At 40.6% G+C, this 25508-nt stretch overlaps 1 protein-coding gene across 3 annotated transcripts in view; it reads right to left on the bottom strand.

Moving 5' to 3' along the window:
• Positions 1-25508, bottom strand: part of mnb (minibrain) — a 366137-nt gene that overhangs the window by 52176 nt on the left and 288453 nt on the right. For all 3 annotated transcript variants that reach the window (XM_083114152.1, XM_083114150.1, XM_083114151.1), the window contains exon 2: positions 24892-25100. In XM_083114152.1, coding sequence (XP_082970278.1) covers positions 24892-25029 — 138 coding nt within the window. In that variant the 5' untranslated portion in view covers positions 25030-25100. The remainder of the gene's footprint in view (positions 1-24891; positions 25101-25508) is intronic.

The following is a 25508-nucleotide window of genomic DNA, read 5'->3' as shown; positions in this document are numbered from 1 at the left end:
CAGCATTATTATTTTATATCGCTTTTCTGCCCCTTTCGCTTATCGCGACGATGGTGATGATTAGACAAAATTAATGAAGAGACGCTCGCAGAGAACCAGAACTCGAACCCGGGAACTCCACTGGCGGAAGTCATTAAGACAAGTAATTTCTTCATGTTGTTTTGGTGTACAGAAGATACCGTCACCGCAATACAAATGGGACACCTAAAGATTGTTCGGCGACAAACTTCAAAATTCTATGTTTGCCTTTTCCCTTTAGAAGCCAGGGAGGGTCACATGAACCGCTGAACCAATCGGCTTTGTCCAGTTGCCGTGGTGAGGGGAAATTCTCGTGGTATTCTGCGTTGCCAAATTCTTCGTTTCGGGTCGTTTTCGAAACAGGTGGCACCCCCAACAAGGCAAGCACGGCGAAGCCTAATGGTTGCCGCCGCGTAGCAAGCGAGTGGATCTCCGATTCCCTGCCTCTCCCTGAAAAGCGAGCGAAGGGGGCATGTTTACAGCAAAAGGTGTCGTGTACGACTGGACAAAAGTCAGGCGTGTAGCAACACAGCTTTTTCCCCACCTTGAAACTCCCACAACTGGAGGCGAAAAGGACTAAGGGTCATTCTTTGACCGGTCGAGCTTTAGATCCATGCTTCCCTGCATGGCGTTGTGTGTTGTCTAACTCAACGGCGGTGGCAGAAGTTACCATTGAAAATTATGCCTTAATTTATTAATTTTTAAAAAAAAATCAAGCGTACAAGGTTAAAAAAATAGAAAGACATTTACGAGTAAAATTATTGGGATCGGGGCATCGACTTTTGAAAGATAATTACCGAGCCGCGATCTCATAAATGTTGAAAACCACTGTTTTAGAACGTTACGTTCTTGCAGTGCGTATCCACCACAGTAGTTTTTCCCAGCAGCAGTGAAGCCAGCAGACGATCACTAAAGCCACTAGCGATAAATGTAAAAACGATGTCCGAATTGAATTGAATTTTTTTTATCTTACTTCGCTTCTTGTGCCACGTTTTGGCTAATTTCCGAAGATGAGGATGAGTGATGATATGATGAAATTGATGGACACTCGCAAACATCCATGCCCAGGCCAGGATTCGAACCCGGGACCCCTGGCGTCGTAGCGCGATGTGCTAACCACTCTGCCACGGGGCCCGGCAAAAACGGTGTCCGAGTTCGGTAGTGTTGCCAGCTGAGGATCACTAAAGCCACCACTGATAAATGTAAAAACGATGTCGGAGTACGACAATGTTGCCAGCTGAGGATCACTAAAGCCACCACTGATAAATGTAGAAACGATGTCGGAGTACGACAATGTTGCCAGCTGAGGATCACTAAAGCAACCAGCGATAAATATAAAACGATGTCCGAGTCTGGCAGCGCTGGGAGCAGCGAACTTTTCTCTCCAATTGCGTATGCCGGGCGTATTAAAATTTGAGCGTGCGGCGTACGGTTGCTACGCGCGGTCGTAAGGCAAACGCCTCAATTATGGATGCAGAGCGTTCAGCTTTTTTGATCGGGGCTAATGAGAGAGTAGTGGTAGGCTTTCACGGGAAGCTGCGTGTGTACGTTTGCAATTGAAGAAAAGGTCTCTCTGACTCTCCTGTTTGTGGGGGTCGGAACATTTGCCCCCCATTTCCCCCCTTCATTTGCTGTTAATTCAAGAATTCCTGGAAAAGTGTCGCCTCCACATTGGTAGATCGATAGCGTGGCTATATTTGACCACACTTAGATGCACGCGTTCTATTCGCGTCTATATTACACGTGGTTTCCCACACTTGAAGGTTTTTCTTTATTTATTGATTGGATTGGGTTATTTTGCGTCGCATTTCTGCCATTCTTGCTAATCGCGGCCACGAGAATGAATGATGTGATCCACAAAGAAAACCCATGCCCTGTCCGGGACCTTTGGTGTCGTACCTTGCTGTGCTAACCACTCCGCCACGGAGGATATTTCGGGGCGGACTCATCCCTTATCAGCAGCCGCCATTTAAAAGTGAAAAAAGTGGAGGGAAGCTCTGAAGATGAATTTCTCGGTAAATTACAACTTATTATACAAGATATTTAATCCTGCTACGGAAGTACAATTAATTACTACTATACACTTTCTAAGTTGGTCGATATTGCTGCTACAGCCATTTTCGTCGTCGTCTTCTTCTAAGAGAACCAAACCATCAAGCCTAACCTAACTACAACAGATTATTTATTACCCCGTACAGTAACTTAGCTAACAATTGTAGAAGCAATCACCACCTTCTAAGTTAGATATTTGTAGGATTTCGAGCCGTTTCCCTGGCTACGTGCCTGCTAATTAGCTTCAAAGCTATACTTTGTCTCTCTAATTTGTGGAGCAAGACCGCGCATAACGGAAGAGAGGGGGAGAGTTTGTTAGAGTTGGTATTTCACTACTTGCGCAGAGACTTGATTTCGTTCGCTCGGTCCCGAGACTCGCGGGACAGCAAAGGTATAAGTAGCTTCAAAGCTACGTAGCATTGTCTACGATGCGATGCGCTCTTGTTTCACGAAACGACACCCGATGCTTCCTTCAAACCAACATTTCCGTCAGCAGTGGGACCGGGGAAGGTATACCGTATTTTGAATTCATCGGCAAAGATATTGCGCGTGCCTTGCCATAGACCGACCAAAGAAAATCACCCACAATCCAATCCGACATGTAATTTGTCCACTTTCAATACAAACAGAGAATTCGTGAGAACGTACACAACTGGGCCGCATTTGCCTTGATATCGTGGTACTTTATTTACCGTTATGTCTACGCATAATTGGACAAAATTACACGTGGAAATTTCTCATGAACTGTCTTCTGTTGTCTTTAGGAATTGATACTGTCTCGGTAGATCCATTAATTGCAAATTAGTAGATTCTAGTCAACGAAATATATCGCAGAGAATCGAATGCGTTAGTCATTTTTTAATGAACGCCAACAAGCATACGTCACAGCTGGCTGGCACCGTCCAATTAGAACTTTCCTCCGCATTACGACACGCTGAGTAGGCTGGGCGCGTCTTGCAGTTGGCAGACAGGAAAGAAATAAATAATACAAGTAGGTCTAGGTTCTTCGCCTGTCGTTCCCGAAAATCCAAGAAGCTGAGCTAATAAGCGAAGTTGCCGAGAGCGAAGCAGTCAACCTGTTGCTAACCCGTCGATGCATAGCTGCAACTTTTGCATTATGAAACTTGTTCGTTTTCAACCTGAAGAGGAAGCATTGCACAATTTTTTTCTCCGGAACGCGCGGGAAAGAATTCAGTTTCGCTGGAAGTTAATCGACAAAGGATTAGGAAAACTTTCCGAGAATGGATGGATGATGCCTTTGTGAACAGTCAATTGTTTCACCGAATTTGGAATTCGTTCATGATTCTTGCTATGCTTCGCGTGACCTTCAGAGTTCGGACAATACGGATTACACTCTATCCCCGGAATATGCGGAAACGCCGCGCATAGCAACAGAGAAGGGAGGGGGATATCGAGTGGGAAGAGCGAAGCAGTACATGCTGCTGCGAAGGCTGGTAACTGCAGTCGCTCTCCTACCCTTCACGCAGTCCCGTGCCCTCTCTGTGTTCATTGGTTGAGCCGTCTCGCGTCACTTCGCAGACTTGTTTTCATTCGCTTCCTCCAGATATACTGGGGACAGAGTATAGGTATACCATAAAACGCAGGGTGTCCAAAACATCTATGGTCCATTAAAAACCAGGCCCGTAGCTAGAACTGACCATCGAAGAGTTGACGTCACGAGAAACCCGAGGTAGGTAAAATACCAATAGTGCAAACATGTGATGCGACAAAAATGGGCAATAGAGAAAATTAGATCAATAGTTACATATTCTTATTAGAATATGGAGTTTCTAACAAAATACACATAATTTAGTGTATATTTCGTTAGAAACATCAGTTTGTAATAAATATGTGTAACTATTGATCTAATTTTTTCTATTATACCATTTCTTACATATTAGCCTTCTTCTAATTCAGAGCCACCAGGCGCGGCTGGTTGTTATTGTTTACGATATGTATCCTAATACTTTATCATTCTCTACCAGTCAACATAAAATCAACACTTCATGTTATCTCCTAATCACACCCGAGGGTTACCTAGCTATTTTTACCTGTTGGATTAATCGCGATGAGGATGAATGATGAACCTATGCAATGGGTGACGCAGCGTAGACATATGTATCGTGGTGCTGATCACACCAATCCACTATGGTTCGTACCGACAATGTGTGTAGCTTCGCGTGCCTTCAATGCTCGGGGGATAACTCCTTCCCATGTGTACGGTTCGCGAATGAGCCTCGACCTTCTGAAGCGAATTCCTCTGACCCAGTGGATGAAAGGGGTATTTCCCTTGGCGTATAACATTTTGAAGCAGTTTGAATTTCAATTTTACTACTTGGCGTTTATTTTATGCAACCTTTGGCTGATCGCGACGATGAGGATGATTAGATGAAACTGATGAAAGCACATTAACAAAATCCATCAAGGATCTGCCGCAATAAAATTCTAGTTTCTTTGGAAATTTCGGCTCTGCCTTGACTTTACTCCATTCTTGATTGGCAATTTTATCTTTGATTAGCTTGTCTATTGTATAATCATCTGGTACTCTAAGTAGTGACTCAGCAAGGCACATCAGCGCTCTTCCTTCGTCGTGCACTCGTATAAAGTCGTTTGTCCAATTTTAAATCTCTTGGCAACAGTTGCTCTACTTTATCCTTCATCCAAAGCTTCCAATGTTTTTTTTCTTAAGTCATTACTAGGCCTCGGAAGTTGAAGACCTTAAAATAGCCAAAAAAGACCTATAAAAAGATCTAAAAATATAAAAAAAGAACCTAAAAACGAAAAAAAGGACGTATAAATGTGATCCAAATTAATTAATAACTTCAAGTTTTAATTACATATTTAATGAATAGAAAAAATACAAAATTCTGGTGGTATGGAACACACAGTGCGAAAAAACTGAAAGCTTCAAAACAAGAGAAAGTTGCCACTTACAGCGCGACCTTCCAGACAAGTTACGGTTGAAGGACCTTGTACCGTACCTGCTTCAGTCGTCCAAAAATGTTTTTCTCTCGTTTCAGGGATGGTTCAAATATATTTATTTATTTTTATTTCTTTACTACAGAAAGGATGTTTAAGAGGTGATGAACTGATGATGATTCGAATTGAGAATGGCCAGTAAAAACGTAGTCGAAAGAAGATGAAGTTGCAAAAAAAAAAAAAGCCGTTAAGACCTTAAAAAGGCTAAAAAAGGACCAATAAGCCCAAAAAAACGCCGAAAAAGGCAAAAAACGACAAATAAAATCCACCTTTTTCTGGCCTACAATGACCCAAAATGAACATATATTATGTTGGGTCTCGTCTTCGGACACTAGGGAAAAAAATGATTTTTCTTCAACTTCCGACCCCTAGTATTAACTATACGCTGCTGGAAAAGGACACCCACGCAAAGGCCAGGGTTCGAACCTGCCTTCCAAAGATACAGCATTAGTGTCCAATCTAATTCCACTGATGTTTTTCTTCAGTATCAATAAATTGGAAAAAAATACCCAGTACGTTCTGGACATTAAGTCTAAATATACGACTTTGGGACTCTGGATTGACTGATTGAATTGCTTTTCTGCCACTTTCGGTTAATCGTGACGATGAGAATGAAGATGATATTGATGCAGGGGCCGGGAATTTGGAGTGTTTCTTCGGATGTATTTGTAATACTGCAATAAAACTTATTTCCATCTACAAGTGTATTATGGTTTAAAAAATTGTGCTTTTGTACTGAATATTTGAATTTCTGCAATTGTAACTGTACTTCAATTTGATACTTTGAATCCATATTTATAAACTGTGTCACAATAATTGAATTAAAAAGGTCAATAATATACGTGTAAATACGCGAAGGATTTTTTTTCTAATGCAGAGGGAAATACTTATCTCCTGGAAGGGAAATTTTACGAACATTGACAATCCCTGGAGCTCGAGCTCGCCGTCTGCCTGCCTCCCTCCCACGGCCACTTCCTGCTTACAAAAAAAGTGGGGGTGGAGAGAACCCGTTCGTTCGTTCATTCATTCATTCGCCCCCCCCCCTCTCCCCCACATGTCACGCCACATGCGAGAGGTTGCGTCAGACCTCCCACCCGATGCGGCATCGCAGACGTCGAGAGAGGACCGGTCGTCTTAGGAATGCGGCCGCTGTAATTGACGGGGGAGGGGTCAGGCTCCCCCCGCGCCCCCCACTGGCAATCCATTTGTTTCTGCAACGGAGGCCATCGGCGAGTCTTGGTACTTCCTGACGGGTCAAGATAAATAAACAAAGCAACTCCCCCCCAAAAAAGCCCAATAAAACACAATAGAAAAAGCAATAAGGATTGTAATGAGAAGGGAACGAATTTTTATGTACACTCACCGGCAATTAAAATGGCACACCTAGCTCCTGAAATACTCACTTTTCTGCAAGGCGCTGTGCGTGTTGCCTAAATCTACGGCGGTGATAAAAAAAGTTGCCATTGGAAATCTTCCATTAAAATCCACTTATCGCCGTACAGTTAGGCAACACACATCACATTGCAGGGAAGCGTGTATTTCAGGAGCTAGGTGTCCCATTTTCATAGCCGGTGAGTGTACAAAAGTGTTGGATAACTAAATATGTATCTAGTTATTTTAATCAAAATATATGGAGTTACACAAACACCCATCACGTTTTTCAGTTCTTGAAATCATAATAGAGCATTGGAAACAATATGCAATTCTGGAGTTGATTAAACGTGAAAGGGATATTTTACATTAAAGGATATTTAGCACAAGCAAGCACAAACGAGATCGGACAGTGATCAAAACGTTGAAAATTTGTTACAGTCATTTTTTAATGAAATGCTCGCAACAGCCACTCAGTTCCTTCGCAAATAATAATAATAATAATAATAATAATAATATTTTCATGCTTTTTAAGGTTTTACAGAGAACAAGAATAATCACAGGTTAATTCCCTATCAATGGTTGCCATGGACGTCCGCACGATTTTTTCCAGGGAGGGGCAAGGAAGGTATTTTTCCCGGGGGGGGGGGCAAACAAGGCACATTTTCTCCAAAAATTGTGTTGTTCCCTAAAAAACATTGCTTAAAATTGAATTTATGATGTTCTTGCAATAATTAACACATATTATTGTGGCTAAAATTAAATTATATGTGTAAATTACATAATTTTTGGTTGACTTTCATTTTCCAGGGGGAGACACGGCCCCTCCTTCCGGACGCCCATGATGGTTGCTTAGATTTAGGAGGAGGGCGGTTAGACTCACGTGTCTAGTTGGTTACAAAATGCAACATCGAGTCGTCTAGCTAGTTGAACTGTATTTGGAGTCTTCACCGCTTGCACTGCGCTCTGGAGAGATGTACAGTGTGGTGTATGAGCACGTGCACCAAATCAAATGAAAGTTGAAAGCGGCACGCCCAATGGTGTGCCCAGGATTTTCGAATTAGTCATTTTGCCATTTTTTCCTGCTGCCTTTGTGACGATCTTTTTTTTAGGAATTTTGGGCACGCCACTTAGAAAGCATGCATCTATTGAATCTTGTGCTGAACCGGGTGTCAAAAAGTGTAGCAAACTAGACACGATTATAATCAGTGGCGAAGCGTGACATTTTTACGTAGTCATCGCAAGACTTGACAAAAGTCAGGGACAATCTTTCAACTTGGCCGCAGGAGATTCCTACACTGGTAATAATGATAATACTGTTCGTACATGACGTTAAGTAGAGATGGCCAAATCCATTTTTTTTCTACGGAGTATATGATCGTAAAATAAGGAAGACGAAACTTCCTTAATGAATTCTACCCGAAAAAATGGAAAAAATCATTAAACCTCTCTCTCCGAATTGCCACTGAAATCCGGGTAGTAAAATTTGCGAATCGAGTTTTAAATTTTACCGGGATCATGATATGTTTGGCCATCCCTAGTGTGAAGGTAAGATGTTATAGGAAGAAAGTTCTCTCTGAATAAGTATGTCTGTCACCTCGAGAACAAAAATCTTGATCAGTCTTTCATTTGTAAGCACAGTAAACAGAAAACAACAGGAAGTACTTTGTGTTTTGTAAAGCAAGAACATTTTTTTTTCCGAAATCAATATTTGAACCGCAGGATCCAAAAATAATACAAGGAGAAATACTATGAAGGAAATACAATGAATCCAGAACAGCTCTTTTTCTTTTCAGTTCTTTACAACACTAACCGTGGGGAAATTTATGCTTTTGCTTACTTAAATTTTTTTATGCACCATTACTTTCATGTAATTTTTCTATGGTGGTACTGAAAATCATAATTTTGGAACAGGCTTTTTCATAAATAATAGAATTATCTCGGCTCTTAAAACAGTAGAATTTATTAATGATAGGATATCATATGCAATTTTACAGGGTAGGTGGTGTAAAATTATTTTAATAAACATACATGCACCAACGGAAGATAAAGATGATAATACTAAAGATGATTTTTATACAGAGTTAGAACAGGTCTTTGATAAATTTTCTCAGTATGATATGAAAATTCTGTTAGGTGACTGTAATGCACAGATTGGCAAAGAAGAGACATTTAAACACACTATTGGTAAAGAAAGTCTTCATGAATTAAGTAATGATAATGGTATAAGATTGATTACTTTTGCAACCTCAAAGAATTTAATTGTGAAAAGTACCACTTTTAAACATAAAGATATCCATAAATATACCTGGTGTTCTCCAGATGGTAAAACTCATAATCAGATAGATCATATTCTCATTGATAAGAGAAGGCATACTAGTATAATTGACGTTCGTACACATAGAGGTGCTGACTGTGCCAGTGACCATTATTTAGTAATTGCTAAATTAAGAGAGAGACTCTCAGTGATAAATCATAAGCAACAAAACCTAAAAGTTCTAAAATTTGATACAGGAAAGTTTACTGATGAAAGAATTAAGAAAGATTACCAAATTAAACTGTCAAATAGATTTGATGTTTTGCAGGATTTAAATGATGATGAAAATATAAATGAAACAGACGTAAATAAGAATTGGGAGCACATACGTAATGCAATAGAATCAGCAGCTAAAGAAAGTATAGGATACCATAAACCGAGAAAAAGTAAGCCATGGTTTGATAATGAATGTCATAATCTAATAGAAATAAGAAATCAGGCTAGACTTAGGTGGTTAAATAACTCAGATGATATAAATCTAAACAATTATAATAGAATAAAGCGAGAAGTTAACCGCACGTTTAGAAGTAAAAAAAGAGATTACTTGAAAAGCAAAATTAACGAAATTGAAACAAACAGCAAAAATAAAAATATCAGAGATTTATATAAAGGTGTAAATGAGTTTAGAAAGGGGTGGCAACCTAAAGTAAACTTGATAAAAGATAAAGACGGTGAATTTCTAGCTGACCCAAGCGATATTCTAAATAGATGGAAGAACTACTTTAATGACATTTTAAATGTCCATGTAGGAGATAAATCAGAAGTGAATGAAGTACACACAGCAGAACCTTTAGTTCCAGAACCTAACTTGACTGAAGTTAAAGATGCTATTAAAAGGCTAAAGAATAACAAAGCACCTGGCATTGATTTAATACCAGCTGAGTTAATTAAATATGGTGGAAATTCATTAATATGTCAAATTCATAAATTAATTTGTTTAATATGGAATAAAGAAGAAATCCCTCAACAGTGGAAAGAATCCATAATTGTTCCTGTGTTTAAAAAAGGTGATAAAATGAACTGCAATAATTACCGTGGAATTTCTCTACTCTCAACAACATATAAAATATTATCTAACATTCTTTTAACAAGACTAACCCCATATGCTAATGAAATTATAGGTGATTATCAATGTGGATTTAAACGTAACAGATCAACTACAGATCAAATTTTTCACATCAGACAGACACTTGAAAAAAAATGGGAATATAATCAAAATGTCCATCAGCTATTCATTGATTTCAAAAAAGCATATGATTCGGTCAAAAGAGATAAATTATATAATATATTAGTAGAGTTTGGAATACCTAAGAAGCTTGTTAGTATGATAAAAATATGCACCAGTGAAACAGAAAGTAAAATTCGTGTGGGTAGTAATATGTCTGACAAATTTACAATTCATGATGGGTTAAAACAAGGAGATGCATTATCTCCATTGCTCTTTAATTTTGCCTTAGAATATGCTGTTAGGAAGGTAAAAGAAACTAAAGAAGGACTAAAATTAAATGGTGTGACCCAGTTGTTAGCATATGCAGATGATGTAGACTTACTGGGGGATGATATGAATACAATTAAAAATAATGCTAAAATATTTTTCAAAACTGCTAAAGAGATAGGTTTGGAAGTTAACAAAGAGAAAACTAAATATATGCTTACAGGCCGAAAACAAGTGTTAGGTAATAATCAAAATCTAATTATTGATAACAACTCGTTTGAACCAGTTTCCAAATTCAAATACTTAGGAGTAATATTAACAAATGAAAATTATATTAAAGAGGAAATAAAAAGTAGACTTCATTCAGGAAATGCATGTTACTTCTCTCTTCATAAACTTTTGTCTTCTCGTTTAATATCTAAGAAACTAAAAGTTAAAATATACAAAACAGTAATTTTGCCTGTAGTATTATATGGATGTGAAACTTGGTCCCTTACATTGAAAGAGGAACATAAATTGAGAGTATTTGAAAATAAGATCCTTCGGAAAATATTTGGACCTAAAAGGGATGAGGAGACAGGTGAGTGGAGAAGGTTACATAATTTAGAACTACATAATTTGTATTCATGTCCAGATATTATTAGAATAATTAAATCAAGAAGACTTAGGTGGGCAGGCCATGTGGCACGAATGGGAGAGGAAAGAGGAGTTTACAGGATTCTTGTTGGGAAACCTGATGGTAAGAGACCTGTAGGAAGGCCAAGACGAAGATGGAGGGACAACGTTGAGATGGACCTAAGGGAAATCGGTAGGGATGGAAAAGAGTATATAGAACTTGCTCAAGATAGGGAAAGATGGAAGGCCTGTGTTGCTGCAGCCATGAACCTTCGGGTTTAAGAAGGCTAGAGAGTTAGTTAGTTAGTTAGTTAGTTAGTTATTACTTTCATGTATTCTGCGTAAGTTGTGTTACGATGCTCTTCAATATGTGTTTTTCTCTATATCTAAAGAACAAGAGCGTTGCATGCTTTACAGTGCTGGACATTCTGAGAAGTTTCATCTTGATGACGTCAGAGACACCCTGCCGTGTTTGTAAACAAGGGGGCTGAAAAAAGGTATCTTATGACCAGACCTTCAAGAGCGGGGGAAAAGCGGTCGAAGGACCTTGTATTCGCAGACCTGCTGCCATGAGCTGTCCTTTTTGACACCATTTAACTCAACAGGAAACGTAAGCCGGGCGGTTGGGCACGGGAGGTGGAACAGGGCTCTCCTTTCGATGTGCTAAACTTAGCGAATCGCTTGCGTATTTCTAGCTGTTTTATGGTGCCACGTGACTAATTTCGCGCAAATTTACCAATATTCTAACCTATTTTTTTTACCTCTTCTCTAAAATATTTAAAAAAGCAATATTTTTTAAAAAATTTGGCTTTGTCATCGCCGCTCTCCCTTAACCGGACGCCTCGCCACTGATTATAATCTCTATTTGCGGTGTTGAAAGTTGTCCGCCATGTCAAATACTTTAGCTAAACCGTCACCATGACAATAACAAAAAGCGGTTGTATCGCCGCAATTTTCAAACACTGATGTTTAGCACCAGAATATCCAATCTCGTAGTACTGGAGTGCCTCGGCTGATTAATGAGGATGAATGATGATTACAAAAAACTGATGCATGGACGGACAACCAGGATGGGAGTCGAACCCGGAAACTTTGCTTGCGAGATTGTAATCACACGGTTCAATGTTTTCTGTTCTCGTAAGAAAATCGACAAGCAGGAGGCGGCGAATGCGAGGAATTATCGTGAGATGGGGAAAAACGAAGATTCCAGACCGTCTGTATGGCAGAGGTACATATATTATATTACACATGCAATCACTGAATGGGACAATAATTCTTCCAAAAGATGGGGGACGTTCTGTTGGCGAAATAGATCACCGCTGGAAACGAGGCAATAGCTTCCGCCTACTCTGTTAGCAAGTGCACGACTTCAAGTCGTAACCATGTCTCCTTCCCCCTCCCCTCCTGCCAATTCCTCCGCCCACAACCGAAGCAAACAAATGCCAGTGTTGCAAAGCAACGGGAAATTAACCTAAATTGTTATCCTCGGACGTCAAAGCAAGCATACCGCGATTGACAACACAAATATTTGCACCTAGCCGCGTTACGTCGTTTTTCAATTCATTTAGGTTCATCGCGACAATGAATTGATGACATAAGACAACAGGAAAGAAATGGCGCATGCTATATATGAGATTCGAACCCAAACCCCTTCACTTCTCAGACCATCATGCTCCATAATGCCACGCAGGAACACGAGCTATACAGACAAAAATGGGTTTGGAATAACCCAAAGTATGTTTAAATATGCGACAAAGGCTACAGTGGGATTGCGCACAATTTTCCGGTTTTATCAGCGGTATCTGATAAGCCGTTGACAAGCTGTCACAATGTACAGGATTGCGCACAAAAAATGAGGCGATGTTGTCAGATATAAAATGTTCTCAAGCCGTTCTCACTTCTGTTGTGTTTGTGTGTGCGTGTGGACTTACACCTGTTTTTGCTGGAAGGATAGCATTAGATAGGCATAGAGGATGAACCTGATTGGTGGACTATAATGTATTTATACTGTATGTGTAACTTCTTGGTTCCGCCTTAATAACTCTTGAGTTTGTGGAGGGATTGCGACTTTATTAGATTTTTATGTTTCAAAATGAAATTCAAACTTGAAACTACCTAAGAAGGGATTTTAGGGACGCGTAATAAAATTATAAATAATACGTGTCAAAAAATATTATTATTATTATTATTTAGAATATCATAATAATTGTCTGCTTCGTTTCACTTAGGAGAAGTCAGTGCACAAAGGTAGGACGAATTGAAAAGACATAACTTCATAGTGGAACAGTATCAGAAACTTAAAAGTTGCAGACATTCATAATATAAGACAGGACGTATTAAAGTTCTGAAAACTGTATGGTTAAAATTACAACCAAGGAAACGTTAAAAGCTTGATGGTGTCAATAGTGACTTACTGTATTATGTAAAATGGTATGAAAATTGTATCTCGACTTGCTACATTTACTGGTCAAATTATATATTTTTCTATTTAATCTTAAGAGATTTACTATTTTATTTCTAATTTCTCTCTCTCTCTCTCTCCTTGTCTAAAGAAAAAAAAACAGTTTTGCGCCCAGACTTTAAAGCTGTATCAAAGTGGCAACGTTGGATCAAAATCTGTGCGCAAAACAGGATATAAAGTGTGCGCAATTCGGTTGCTGCGGCGACAAATGAATATTTATCTTGCTAGTAATTGTAACCAAATCGGGTTCAGAATTGCTCAATATTAGTTGATAGTTACTAAAAAAATTAATTAATTTTAAGTGCATATACTGGAAAAGTGTAGTTTTTAATAAGTTATTCGAACGTGTTCAATTGTATAGCTGCAAGTCATTTTTTCCTTGGTAATTTACCAGTTGCCCAAGACCGGCATACACAGGTGACTTCAGCAGTGACAGTGAACGGTTATTGGTTGTTGATATACACCTGAGAATTCAAAACACTTACAGGCACTATATATTTCCGAATCAAGATACAACTGTTCTTAGAGAGCTATAAAAAGTAGTAATACGTATGTGCGACAATTAGTATACATACTGACGGGAGTCTCTGCTGGTAACCTTTTCGTACCTGCCACTTGGTGGCGCTGGTGCATTCGCAATAGATGACGAGAAGGAAGTGACGCATCCTATTTTGTAGGTGGTTTCATCAGCTAGCGCATGCTCATAACGCCACGAGTTTTAACAAACAAAAAAAGCTGGTTGCTCATTCAGAAAACTGACTATTACCAGTGAATCAGGTGGCAAACGATTTAATTGGTGTGTATGTTTACGATTTGCCCAACTTTCAACGTATACTTTCAAGAGAGACGGGTGAAAAATGAAACTATTGTATCTTGAATTGGAATTTTATGCCCAAGGAATTTGGCAACTGTGACCAACGCGATTACTTCGTTCTCGACGGTCAGTTTGCTGCAATGTTCGTTGATTTATAATGCGGTTTCTTTTAACGTCCTTAACTTTGATGCAGCATGCATCACGTCTGAGGAATGCCGAAACAAGGGATGGAAGTTTCCCCTTCCACCCCTCTCTCGCCGTCTACAAATCACGCCAATCCAGGAAGCGACGTTTCGAAATTTACCCGCCTCCCACTCGAATCTTGGAATTTTGCATTCTCTCTGGTACAATAATAGCGATAGTGCAGGGTGTTCCAAAAGTTTGGGACACGTTTCGGAAGGTTTTATTTCGTTTGTCGTTTTTTTATTTTCAGGCCTCCCAGATGGCGCAGTGGTAGTAGCGTCGTCGCCTTGTAATAAAGTGGTCCCGGGTTCGATGCCCGGTGGAGGAGGCACTTAGTGGTTCGGATCCCACTTTAAACTGTAGGTGCAGTCCCGATTAGCCTTACTGTGCATAAAGTGGACTTAAACACCAAATTAATCAATCGTTTCTATTTTGCTTCCTCGTGTCGCTAGGTCAAGCGCGAGGCTTCAAGTCAACGAAATTAGCACCACCCCTCCCCTCCACTGAAAATGCAGTGTATGCTCAAATTACTTTATAGATGTTTACAATATGAGAATGGGCCCTATCTCAAGATTGAATGCATAAAATATTTGTACAAAAAGTTTCTGGGAGGAAAGATTTTTCTCTACATATCTGTACAACTTCACAAAGAGCTAGTTTAAATCTAGGTTCCGGGTTCAAGTCCTATTCTGAGCACAGGTATCCCTTTGTGTGTATCCATCAATTACATCTAAACATAAAGAAACAATAACCAAAAGTGTCAGAAAAGCGATGTAAAAAGGGTAAAATAACAAATACATTATTAGACCTATCTAATCTCTCTCTCTCTCTGTCTCTCTCTCTCTCACACACACTCTGTGTGTGTTTTTGTGTGAGCCACTTCAGAAAATACGATGTCGGATGAAGTTGCCACCCCTTCCTCACTTCCAAACTGCACACCAAGAGTGACAACAATAGATGAGATCCGTGGCGGAGTGGTTAACACAGCGTGCTAAGACGCCAGGGGTCCCGGGTTCGAATCTCAGTCTGGGCCTGGGTGTTCATTGTCAATGCCCCTTCATCAATTCAGCACTAATCAATCTACATTGAGGCAATTAACTAAAAGTGACAGAAAAGTTATATAAAACAACCTAAATAAATCAAAGTGGACGTAAGACAAAAAAAAATCCACTCAACGTCACAATCTTTTAAAAAATTCACTCCCAATATCTCACCTTTGCGTCTCGGTACTCCACTCAATTTCTCTTGTGTGGATCTTTAATCCTATTCAATTCTCTACGCTGCGCCTTCATGTAGATAAACCAGTTTTGTCCTTTAATTTCATACAGCATCAGACTCTAAAACAATGCACATATTGGAGACCCTTGATTATTCACGATCAAGATTTAGGTAGCGTGACTTTCGAGTCACCCTGCGGACAGCGAAGTGCTGCCGCTGCAGAAATATGTTATTTGCAATTCTATGATTCCCTTTTCGTTTCTGCCAAATCTTGTTATTTGGAGGAACGCTGCAATGTTGGGCGACATATCGGTTCTTCCATCATAAGAGTGCTGAATTGTCATTGTTTTCATTTAAACAAATGATCGCCAAATGGATAACTGGCTAGCCAATCATACGATATTGCTTGTGGAGAGTTGTCGTGGGGCTTTGTCTCGTCTGCGAAGATTCGCTGAACGAGGCCGGGCAGCGACTCTTAGAGATTGGTTGTTGGAAAGTTAAGGCTTCATGTTTGTTGAAAACAGTTGAATGGGCGTCTTATGGAAATTAACATCATTGATCTAATCGGAAAAAGGGCCGAGCGGGGAATTTTAAGCAGAACTGTGTGGGGGGGGGGGGGGGTAATGATACATGGGTTGTAAATTTCGACGATGTTGCTTTCGACTTTCTTCGATTGAAGTGAACTAGGTCTCAATCTCGATTGTTTCAACAAGAATTTTCTGATATTTGAAAATTATGGAAGTCACTTAAGTGAGACACACTTGTTATCTTGGAAGTATGATAACGAATGATAGAAGATACATCATGGATAGAACAGCACATGCCAAGATGAGCTTTTTACCAGAAGGACAATGATTAACATTGAAGAAAATAGATGTGGCTATAGGGAAGAGGTTCACAAAGCACAGCACTGTATGAATGCGAAAGGTGGACGCTGACAAATACTGTTGGACGATATAACGCGATATTGAAAAAATATCGTCTAGGCGATATCAACTACATGATATATCGTCACGATATTTTGGCGGTACACAACCTCTGACAATAAAGTTCGGTGAATGATCCTGAATACCAAAAGTAGACGAATTCTTAATGAAACCTACCTTACTGTACTTCGAAATAGTCCCCTCCCATGGCTATGAACCGTTGAGAACGGCTGTACATGTCCTGGAAACTTTTAGAAAAGTCTTCTTTCGGGATGGTGTTCAAGGCCCTCGTTACGTTCCGTTGGATGTCCGGAATATCCTCAAATCTCCGACCTTTCAAAGCGATTTTGAGGCGTGGGAAGGGAAAGAAATCTGGAGGATTTAGATCCAAATTTCTTGCAATGCATTGCTACAGAGGATGAGAGCTGGTGTGTGAGGTACGACCCTGAAACAAAACGCCAAAGCATGGAATGGCGTTCTCCTGCACCACCCCGTCGGAAGAAGGCCAAGGCGGAAAAATTGTTGCTCCCTCCGGCAGGAATTCCTTGTGGATCATGCCATCACTGTCAAAGAAAGTGATAAGCATCGTCTTGATGCGTGATTTTTCCGCCTTGGCCTTCTTCCGACGGGGTGATGCAGGAGAACGCCATTCCATGCTTTGGCGTTTTGTTTCAGGGTCGTACCTCACACACCAGCTCTCATCCTCTGTAGCAATGCATTGCAAGAAATTTGGATCTGAATCCTCCAGATTTCTTTCCCTTCCCACGCCTCAAAATCGCTTTGAAAGGTCGGAGATTTGAGGATATTCCGGACATCCAACGGAACGTGACGAGGGCCTTGAGCACCATCCCGAAAGAACTTTTCTAAAAGTTTCCAGGACATGTACAGCCGTTCTCAACTGTGCATAGCCATGGGAGGGGACTACTTCGAAGTACAGTAAGGTAGGTTTCATTAATAATTCGTCTACTTTCGATATTCAGGATCATTCACCGAACTTTATTGTCAGAGGTTGTATATCGTTTCGGCGATATATCGTCACGATATTTGGCGATATATATCGTGGAGACGATATATCGCCGATATCACGATATGGAAAAAATTTCGTATCGTATCGTTTGCGACGATATTTTCTTGACGATATATCGCGATATCAAATTTGCGATATCGTCCATCCCTACTGACAAACTAAAAGGACAAACTGAAGGCCTTCGAAATGTGGTGCTACCAAAGAACGTGCCAAAGGGCACTTCAACAAAAGCTGTTCTCAAGATCACGTCATGTTGTTTACACTCCATCCGGGAATCTCTGGAGGAAGGCCGCGCATAACAGTAAAGAAGAGAGAAAGCGAGTGGGCGTTCATTGGTCGAGCCCTCTCGAAGTCACTACCTGCTCCACAGACTCCCGGGACAGAGTGTAAATGTCATTGCTTACGCGAATTACATGGCTCCATGGAGCAACGCCACTGGAAACCAGAGTAACACCTCCAAAATCTTTTCAATAGTATAGTGTTCAATTTGGCGATCTTGCTCATTATACAGAAGCCATACATGGATACATTTTCCGTTCTGCTACTCCGCCTGTCCCCCCCCCCCCAAGCTAAAAAAAGGGACGCGAGAAAGCCACAAAATAGGAATAGAGTAGCAGAACTTCTGCTCCGCGACTTCCGCTACATCTCACGGCCGCCACGAGAATGAATAACAAGTTTCCCCGCGCGGCAGTTGTTTTGAAGCAAACATGACGTTTTTACGTGCAGTCTTCAACTTGTTTTGCACTTTTTCTCCTTCTCCCCTCATCTCGTATGATTCACGAGAAGAATCTTTCTGGTTTCAAAGAAAACTAAGAGTAAGAAAGAGAGAGAGAGAGATTAATAGGATATTTTTATTGTTTCTGGCGTGTTTCTTCCCAAAATTGGGGGACGAAGAAGAAGCAGTCATTTTTAACGTGGAAATTGAAAAATCAAGGTAAAAATCTCTACACTGTTACTGATTCCGTGTGATACACAGCTCTACAACAACAAAAATGAGAAAAGTAGTCACCAGTGTAACGAACCGCAAGTGGATAATTTATTGACATTGAACAATGGAAGAAATCGTACAATCATCAGCAATAACAAATGGGACACACCCGCCGTAAAGTTATGCAACCCGCGTGACGCTAACGCATTGCAGCGGGACGAATATTTCAGGATCTAGGCATTAAAAACAATCAAAAAGCTATCCCTTGTGCATTGTACCTTGCCTTGAAGTCACATGGGGGGGGGACACATTCTCGATCTCGGCCAAGCTGGATGTGATGCGATCAGCATCACGCTCCGGCGCCTTCACAGCCAAAGGTTGCCCTCGGTTCTTTATGATGCCCACAATCCTTTCTCCTCATATTTGAGATAACGGACCTTCCCTCGAACTCGTCTTCAAACTCTCACTCAGAGTGCCTAGACATAAAACATCGAGCAAGGGAACTTTCAACACTACAACTCCCAGGCTCTCACTCATGCAACGATCACTATTCCATAGGCCACCGAATCAGTTCAATATCATCTCAAACCAAATAGATATATTCACTTAATACAGCGTGTCCGTAAAGTCATGATGCACTTTTGACCGGTCACAGGAAAGCAACAAAACAAGATAGAAATGTTAAATCTTCACCAATTAAAAGGAAAACTCTCCAAGTTTCTTACCTATTCAGTTCAGTTCGATGTGGCCTCCATTTGTTGCCAGACGCACATCTAAACGATAGTCAAGTTCTTCCCACACACGGTTAAGGACGTCTGGTGTAACACGAGTGAATAACGTCTGTGATTCTCTGTTTTAAATGATTAATGCCGTTGATATGTTTACTGTACGCATGTTGCTTCACATAACCCCCACAAGTAAAAGTCTAAGGGCGTCAGATCTGGGGATCGTGGTGGCCATGGCTTGACAGAACCCCTGTCTATCCACAGCTGGGGGAATGTTTGTTCGTGGTGTTGCATCATCACCTGTGTGCGCACACGCTTGCGCATCATACCACGGAAACTTGGAGAGTTTTCCTTTCATTTGGTGAAGATTTCACATTTCTATCTTGTTCTGTTGCTTTCCTGTGACCGATCAAAAGTGCACCATGACTTTACGGACACGCTGTATTCATTTTTTATCACCAACATAGGAAAAAATGTACATAAGTAATGCTTTTGTGAAACTGATCTGTTTACCTCGGTACTGTTTTGGCTTGTTTATTTTATGTTATCCTTTCTTGTGTTTTTTTTTAAATCTTAGTCTATTGTTTTACTGTTTCTTCTATCTGGTTTAAAATGGCTTCTGCTGTACTGGAAATTTCAATAAATATAATATGCACCCACTAAAATTCCACGCGAAACCTCGCAGACAAACGTTCCAGGCGTATGCTGAGTCTAAAAACGTTCCAGGCAGTGGCGTATGCTGAGTCTAAAAACGTTCCAGGCAGTGGCGTATGCTGAGTCTAAAAACGTTCCAGGCAGTGGCGTATGCTGAGTCTAAAAACGTTCCAGGCAGTGGCGTATGCTGAGTCTAAAAACGTTCCAGGCAGTGGCGTATGCTGAGTCTAACACTTGAGCTATCTCACTATGAGACCTGGTTCTAGGCTATGGAGGAAGGGAGAAGACTAGACTCATTCTTGACGTCTTCAAGCAAGCCACGTTGCCATCCCAAACGGTAGTCGGGTTGCAAACTTATAAAAATTCAGGTTGCCAACTCCTAAGAATTCAGGTTGCCAACTTCAGAATCGCCATTATCTTCAGTATTTTACTTTCTAGGCTTCGCCTAGCTAGCCTGCAATATACGCTCCTGGTTCCAGGATGGATTCCAGGCCTCAACATGTCTTGTTAGTATCTCTCCATAAATTTTTATCTAAGCATCATTCATCCTTATGATCGCCATGGCTTAAAATTGAAAAAAGGGTGTAAGGTAAGGAAAATGCATACACTTGTCCCGGGTTCGAATCTCGCCTGGGTATGAGTGTTACTTCATCAATTTCATCGCATCATCATCCTCGTGATTAGCCAAAAGTGTCAGAAACGCGAAGTAAAATAAACCAAATGAATAAAACAAAACCACAATGTTCAGTTTTTTTGCACAATGAAAAGACTGACCTTGCAATAAAATCTCTGCAATTTATTCCAAAATTCGCACTGCCTGCATTTTGTTTGGAAGTCTCTTCACTCGCGGTGCAACAGATTACAGATCCCTAACACCCGCTTTAGGCGAAAGCATTTTCCTTAACATTTATGCCATTACCAAAATGCTACCGTGTAAAGCGAAAAATCATTTCAGATGACATGACATATTTCATGGCATTTCTCAACGATAGGCTAGGTCCGTATCATTTTTCGTAGCGTAACCAATCAGAAGCGACCTCTATGTCACGAGCGCAGTTGTAATGGCGGACGCGTGAGATGTAAACAACGTATCACTTCACATTTTTAAAACACGATAATTATTCAACCGAGAGGAATTACGCTTCGTATTAAATGGTTTTAGGTAGAGAAGCATGGCACTGATTTAATATATACTTTACAACGTTTACTGTACACGTATGGAATAATATTTTAGTTTTTTCAATTTAAACACTGCGCACTCGCCATATATGGTGTAACCAGATGTGCCTTTCATGCTGTATATGTTATGCATTGTAATCGCAAAAGCTAGCTGAACGTTACACGATGCTCACTGCAGAAAGCAGCTTTCGAAGGCCGCGCACAGAGGTCGCACCAAGCGGCAAGTTTTGGACGATTGCGATTCGAAGCGACATCTGCGCTCTACCTCCAGGAGGCAACAAACTTCCCCAAGGTCATCGGAGACCGCTGTTTCTTGACCTTCCCGCCTCGCAACTTCAACAGTTGGCTGCAATGTCAAGTCTCGCTTTTCACCCATCCATCCACCTTACTTGCAATGCAACGCCGGACACAAAAGACACGCGATGCTAATACCTTGGGGGAAACAAACAAGAGGTGAGGCGCATCTGTTTTTCTTTTAACCTTTACTCTTACCGGCGCCACTGCACTTTGCAGCATCAACGATGCCAACCCTAGCATAATGATGCTAAACCTAGCACCATTTGAGGTTTGCATAATGGAAAAATCTAGCATAATTTGCAAACTTGCTTCTCTGGGAGGGAGATATTCAATATCAAGAGACGATAATTGTATTTCCAATCGACATGCTTTCCCAATCTCGCCCTCATCTCTATATATTTTCTTTATACCTCGCGAGGAATTTCATGGCAAGAAATCGGTAGAAAGTTGTGGGGCACAAATAAAATGGTCCGCTTTGTTAGTCGACGAATCATCTCAAACCTTCTCTAGTTCAATGTTGAACTCATCTCGGAAAATGAATGCATAACTTAAAATTACAATAACCCGAAAAATAATTATAATAAGAAATTACTATTACTAACAATAGTAATATTCATTGTTGTTATTATTATTATACAGCTCCTAGCACAATTTATCAGCATTAATATAATTTCACATATTAAACAGCATTTTTCTTACCAGAAAGTTGGCAACACTGTGCAGCACTGACTCGCAGTCAGGTATTCCCTGCCTCTCCCTCCAACAATATGCTCGATTGCTTCTTTCCTTACCACATATATTTCTGCATATTCAGGTTCTACTCATTTCTACATATTTTGTTTCATTTAATACTTCTTTTCCTTCGTAGTGCATATTTTTTTCTACTTAAGCACACGTTTCTCTCCCATTAGTGTTTATTTACTCTAGATAAGCGCGTATGTCCCTCTTCTATAATGGAACCGCATGCAAAAGAACCTGCGCAGACCCGAAACTCCGGTGCATCGTACTCACGCATGGAGGGGAAGGGCAAAGTGGAGCATGTTTCCTTGTGGCCCGAGTTGAACGAATGAAGGGGAAGGTGCGAGTAGCCTTCTGGCCGAAGGTTCTTTTGCTTGTAGTCGCTCTATAGCTGTTATTTCCTCTAGTTAAGCGCTTATGTCCCTCTTCTAGTGTTTATTTCCTCTAGTTAAGCTCTTATGTCCCTCTTCTAGTGCTTACTTCCTCTAGTTAAGCTCTTATGTCACTCTTCTAGTGCTTACTTCCTCTAGTTAAGCGCTATGTCCCTCTTCTAGTGTTTATTTCCTCTAGTTAAGCGCTTATGTCCCTCTTCTAGTGTTTATTTCCTCTAGTTAAGCGCTTATGTCCCTCTTCTAGTGTTTATTTCCTCTAGTTAAGCGCTTATGTCCCTCTTCTAGTGTTTATTTCCTCTAGTTAAGCGCTTATGTCCCTCTTCTAGTGTTTATTTCCTCTAGTTAAGCTCTTATGTCCCTCTTCTAGTGCTTACTTCCTCTAGTTAAGCTCTTATGTCCCTCTTCTAGTGCTTACTTCCTCTAGTTAAGCGCTATGTCCCTCTTCTAGTGTTTATTTCCTCTAGTTAAGCTCTTATGTCCCTCTTCTAGTGCTTACTTCCTCTAGTTAAGCGCTTATGTCCCTCTTCTAGTGTTTATTTCCTCTAGTTAAGCTCTTATGTCCCTCTTCTAGTGCTTACTTCCTCTAGTTAAGCTCTTATGTCCCTCTTCTAGTGTTTATTTCCTCTAGTTAAGCTCTTATGTCCCTCTTCTAGTGCTTACTTCCTCTAGTTAAGCTCTTATGTCCCTCTTCTAGTGCTTACTTCCTCTAGTTAAGCGCTATGTCCCTCTTCTAGTGTTTATTTCCTCTAGTTAAGCTCTTATGTCCCTCTTCTAGTGCTTACTTCCTCTAGTTAAGCGCTTATGTCCCTCTTCTAGTGTTTATTTCCTCTAGTTAAGCTCTTATGTCCCTCTTCTAGTGCTTACTTCCTCTAGTTAAGCTCTTATGTCCCTCTTCTAGTGTTTATTTCCTCTAGTTAAGCTCTTATGTCCCTCTTCTAGTGCTTACTTCCTCTAGTTAAGCGCTTATGTCCCTCTTCTAGTGTTTATTTCCTCTAGTTAAGCTCTTATGTCCCTCTTCTAGTGCTTACTTCCTCTAGTTAAGCGCTTATGTCTCTCTTCTAGTGTTTATTTCCTCTAGTTAAGCTCTATGTCCCTCTTCTAGTGTTTATTTCCTCTAGTTAAGCGCTTATGTCCCTCTTCTAGTGTTTATTTCCTCTAGTTAAGCTCTTATGTCCCTCTTCTAGTGCTTACTTCCTCTAGTTAAGCGCTTATGTCCCTCTTCTAGTGTTTATTTCCTCTAGTTAAGCTCTATGTCCCTCTTCTAGTGCTTACTTCCTCTAGTTAAGCGCTTATGTCCCTCTTCTAGTGTTTATTTCCTCTAGTTAAGCTCTTATGTCCCTCTTCTAGTGTTCATTTCCTCTAGTTAAGCTCTATGTCCCTCTTCTAGTGTTTATTTCCTCTAGTTAAGCGCTTATGTCCCTCTTCTAGTGTTTATTTCCTCTAGTTAAGCTCTATGTCCCTCTTCTAGTGCTTACTTCCTCTAGTTAAGCTCTTATGTCCCTCTTCTAGTGCTTACTTCCTCTAGTTAAGCGCTTATGTCCCTCTTCTAGTGTTTATTTCCTCTAGTTAAGCTCTATGTCCCACTTCTAGTGTTTATTTCCTCTAGTTAAGCGCTTATGTCCCTCTTCTAGTGTTTATTTCCTCTAGTTAAGCTCTTATGTCCCTCTTCTAGTGCTTACTTCCTCTAGTTAAGCGCTTATGTCCCTCTTCTAGTGTTTATTTCCTCTAGTTAAGCTCTATGTCCCTCTTCTAGTGCTTACTTCCTCTAGTTAAGCGCTTATGTCCCTCTTCTAGTGTTTATTTCCTCTAGTTAAGCTCTTATGTCCCTCTTCTAGTGTTTATTTCCTCTAGTTAAGCTCTATGTCCCTCTTCTAGTGTTTATTTCCTCTAGTTAAGCGCTTATGTCCCTCTTCTAGTGTTTATTTCCTCTAGTTAAGCTCTATGTCCCTCTTCTAGTGCTTACTTCCTCTAGTTAAGCTCTTATGTCCCTCTTCTAGTGCTTACTTCCTCTAGTTAAGCGCTTATGTCCCTCTTCTAGTGTTTATTTCCTCTAGTTAAGCTCTATGTCCCTCTTCTAGTGTTTATTTCCTCTAGTTAAGCGCTTATGTCCCTCTTCTAGTGTTTATTTCCTCTAGTTAAGCTCTTATGTCCCTCTTCTAGTGCTTACTTCCTCTAGTTAAGCGCTTATGTCCCTCTTCTAGTGTTTATTTCCTCTAGTTAAGCTCTATGTCCCTCTTCTAGTGCTTACTTCCTCTAGTTAAGCGCTTATGTCCCTCTTCTAGTGTTTATTTCCTCTAGTTAAGCTCTTATGTCCCTCTTCTAGTGCTTACTTCCTCTAGTTAAGCGCTTATGTCCCTCTTCTAGTGTTTATTTCCTCTAGTTAAGCTCTTATGTCCCTCTTCTAGTGCTTACTTCCTCTAGTTAAGCGCTTATGTCCCTCTTCTAGTACCTATTTCCTGTATTTAACCGTGTATGTCCCTCTTTTATTAGCAATTTCATCTAGTTTTACGCCTATGTACCTCCTTAGTGTCAATTTCTTACTCGAGTAATGGATCGACTTACCTCGTTGATGTGCTTGTAGGTCTTGATGAGATCCACGCTGAGCTTTCGGAGGGGAGCGGCGGCTGGGTCCCTGAAGTGGTGCGGGATCCTCGCCTGCATGGCCTGGATGTCGGACGGCGTGGCTCCACCCGAGGCCATGGTGGCGAGCTGCTCCTCCGGCACCAGGCGGCCGTACAGCGGGGCATGGCGCTGCTTACCCGACTCCCCAGCTGAAAACAAAAGACAATCGGTGAGTAAATTGCTCTATCTGCAACTACCAGTACACGTGAAAAAGTAAATACATACACTTTAAGAAAATACAATAATAGCATACCCGTCATGTTTGCCTACACCGTTAAGACAAGAGGACGCGATTTCGTTTCTTGTGGACGACTGTACACTTCGAATGAAGTGGCTACCGCTCTCTCCTGATCTCAATCCAGTACGTATGCTTTTGGGGAGGGGTCTAGGTGTGGCAAGACCGTTTACTAGAAACACGTCTGTGTATCTATGAAGGACGAATTTAGGGGGGGGGGTCCGAACCCCACCGAAAGATTTACTAATTACAAAAATTAAATAATTAAATAATAAAATAAACTAAAATAATGAAAATATACTTGTTCTTTAATCGAAGGTTA

This window comes from Lepisma saccharinum, chromosome 28, assembly GCF_977018435.1.
Source record: "Lepisma saccharinum chromosome 28, izLepSacc3.1, whole genome shotgun sequence".
NCBI lineage: Eukaryota > Metazoa > Arthropoda > Insecta > Zygentoma > Lepismatidae > Lepisma > Lepisma saccharinum.
The sequence above is the reverse complement of the archived record's forward strand: the minus strand, read 5'-3'. Positions and strand labels throughout refer to the sequence as shown.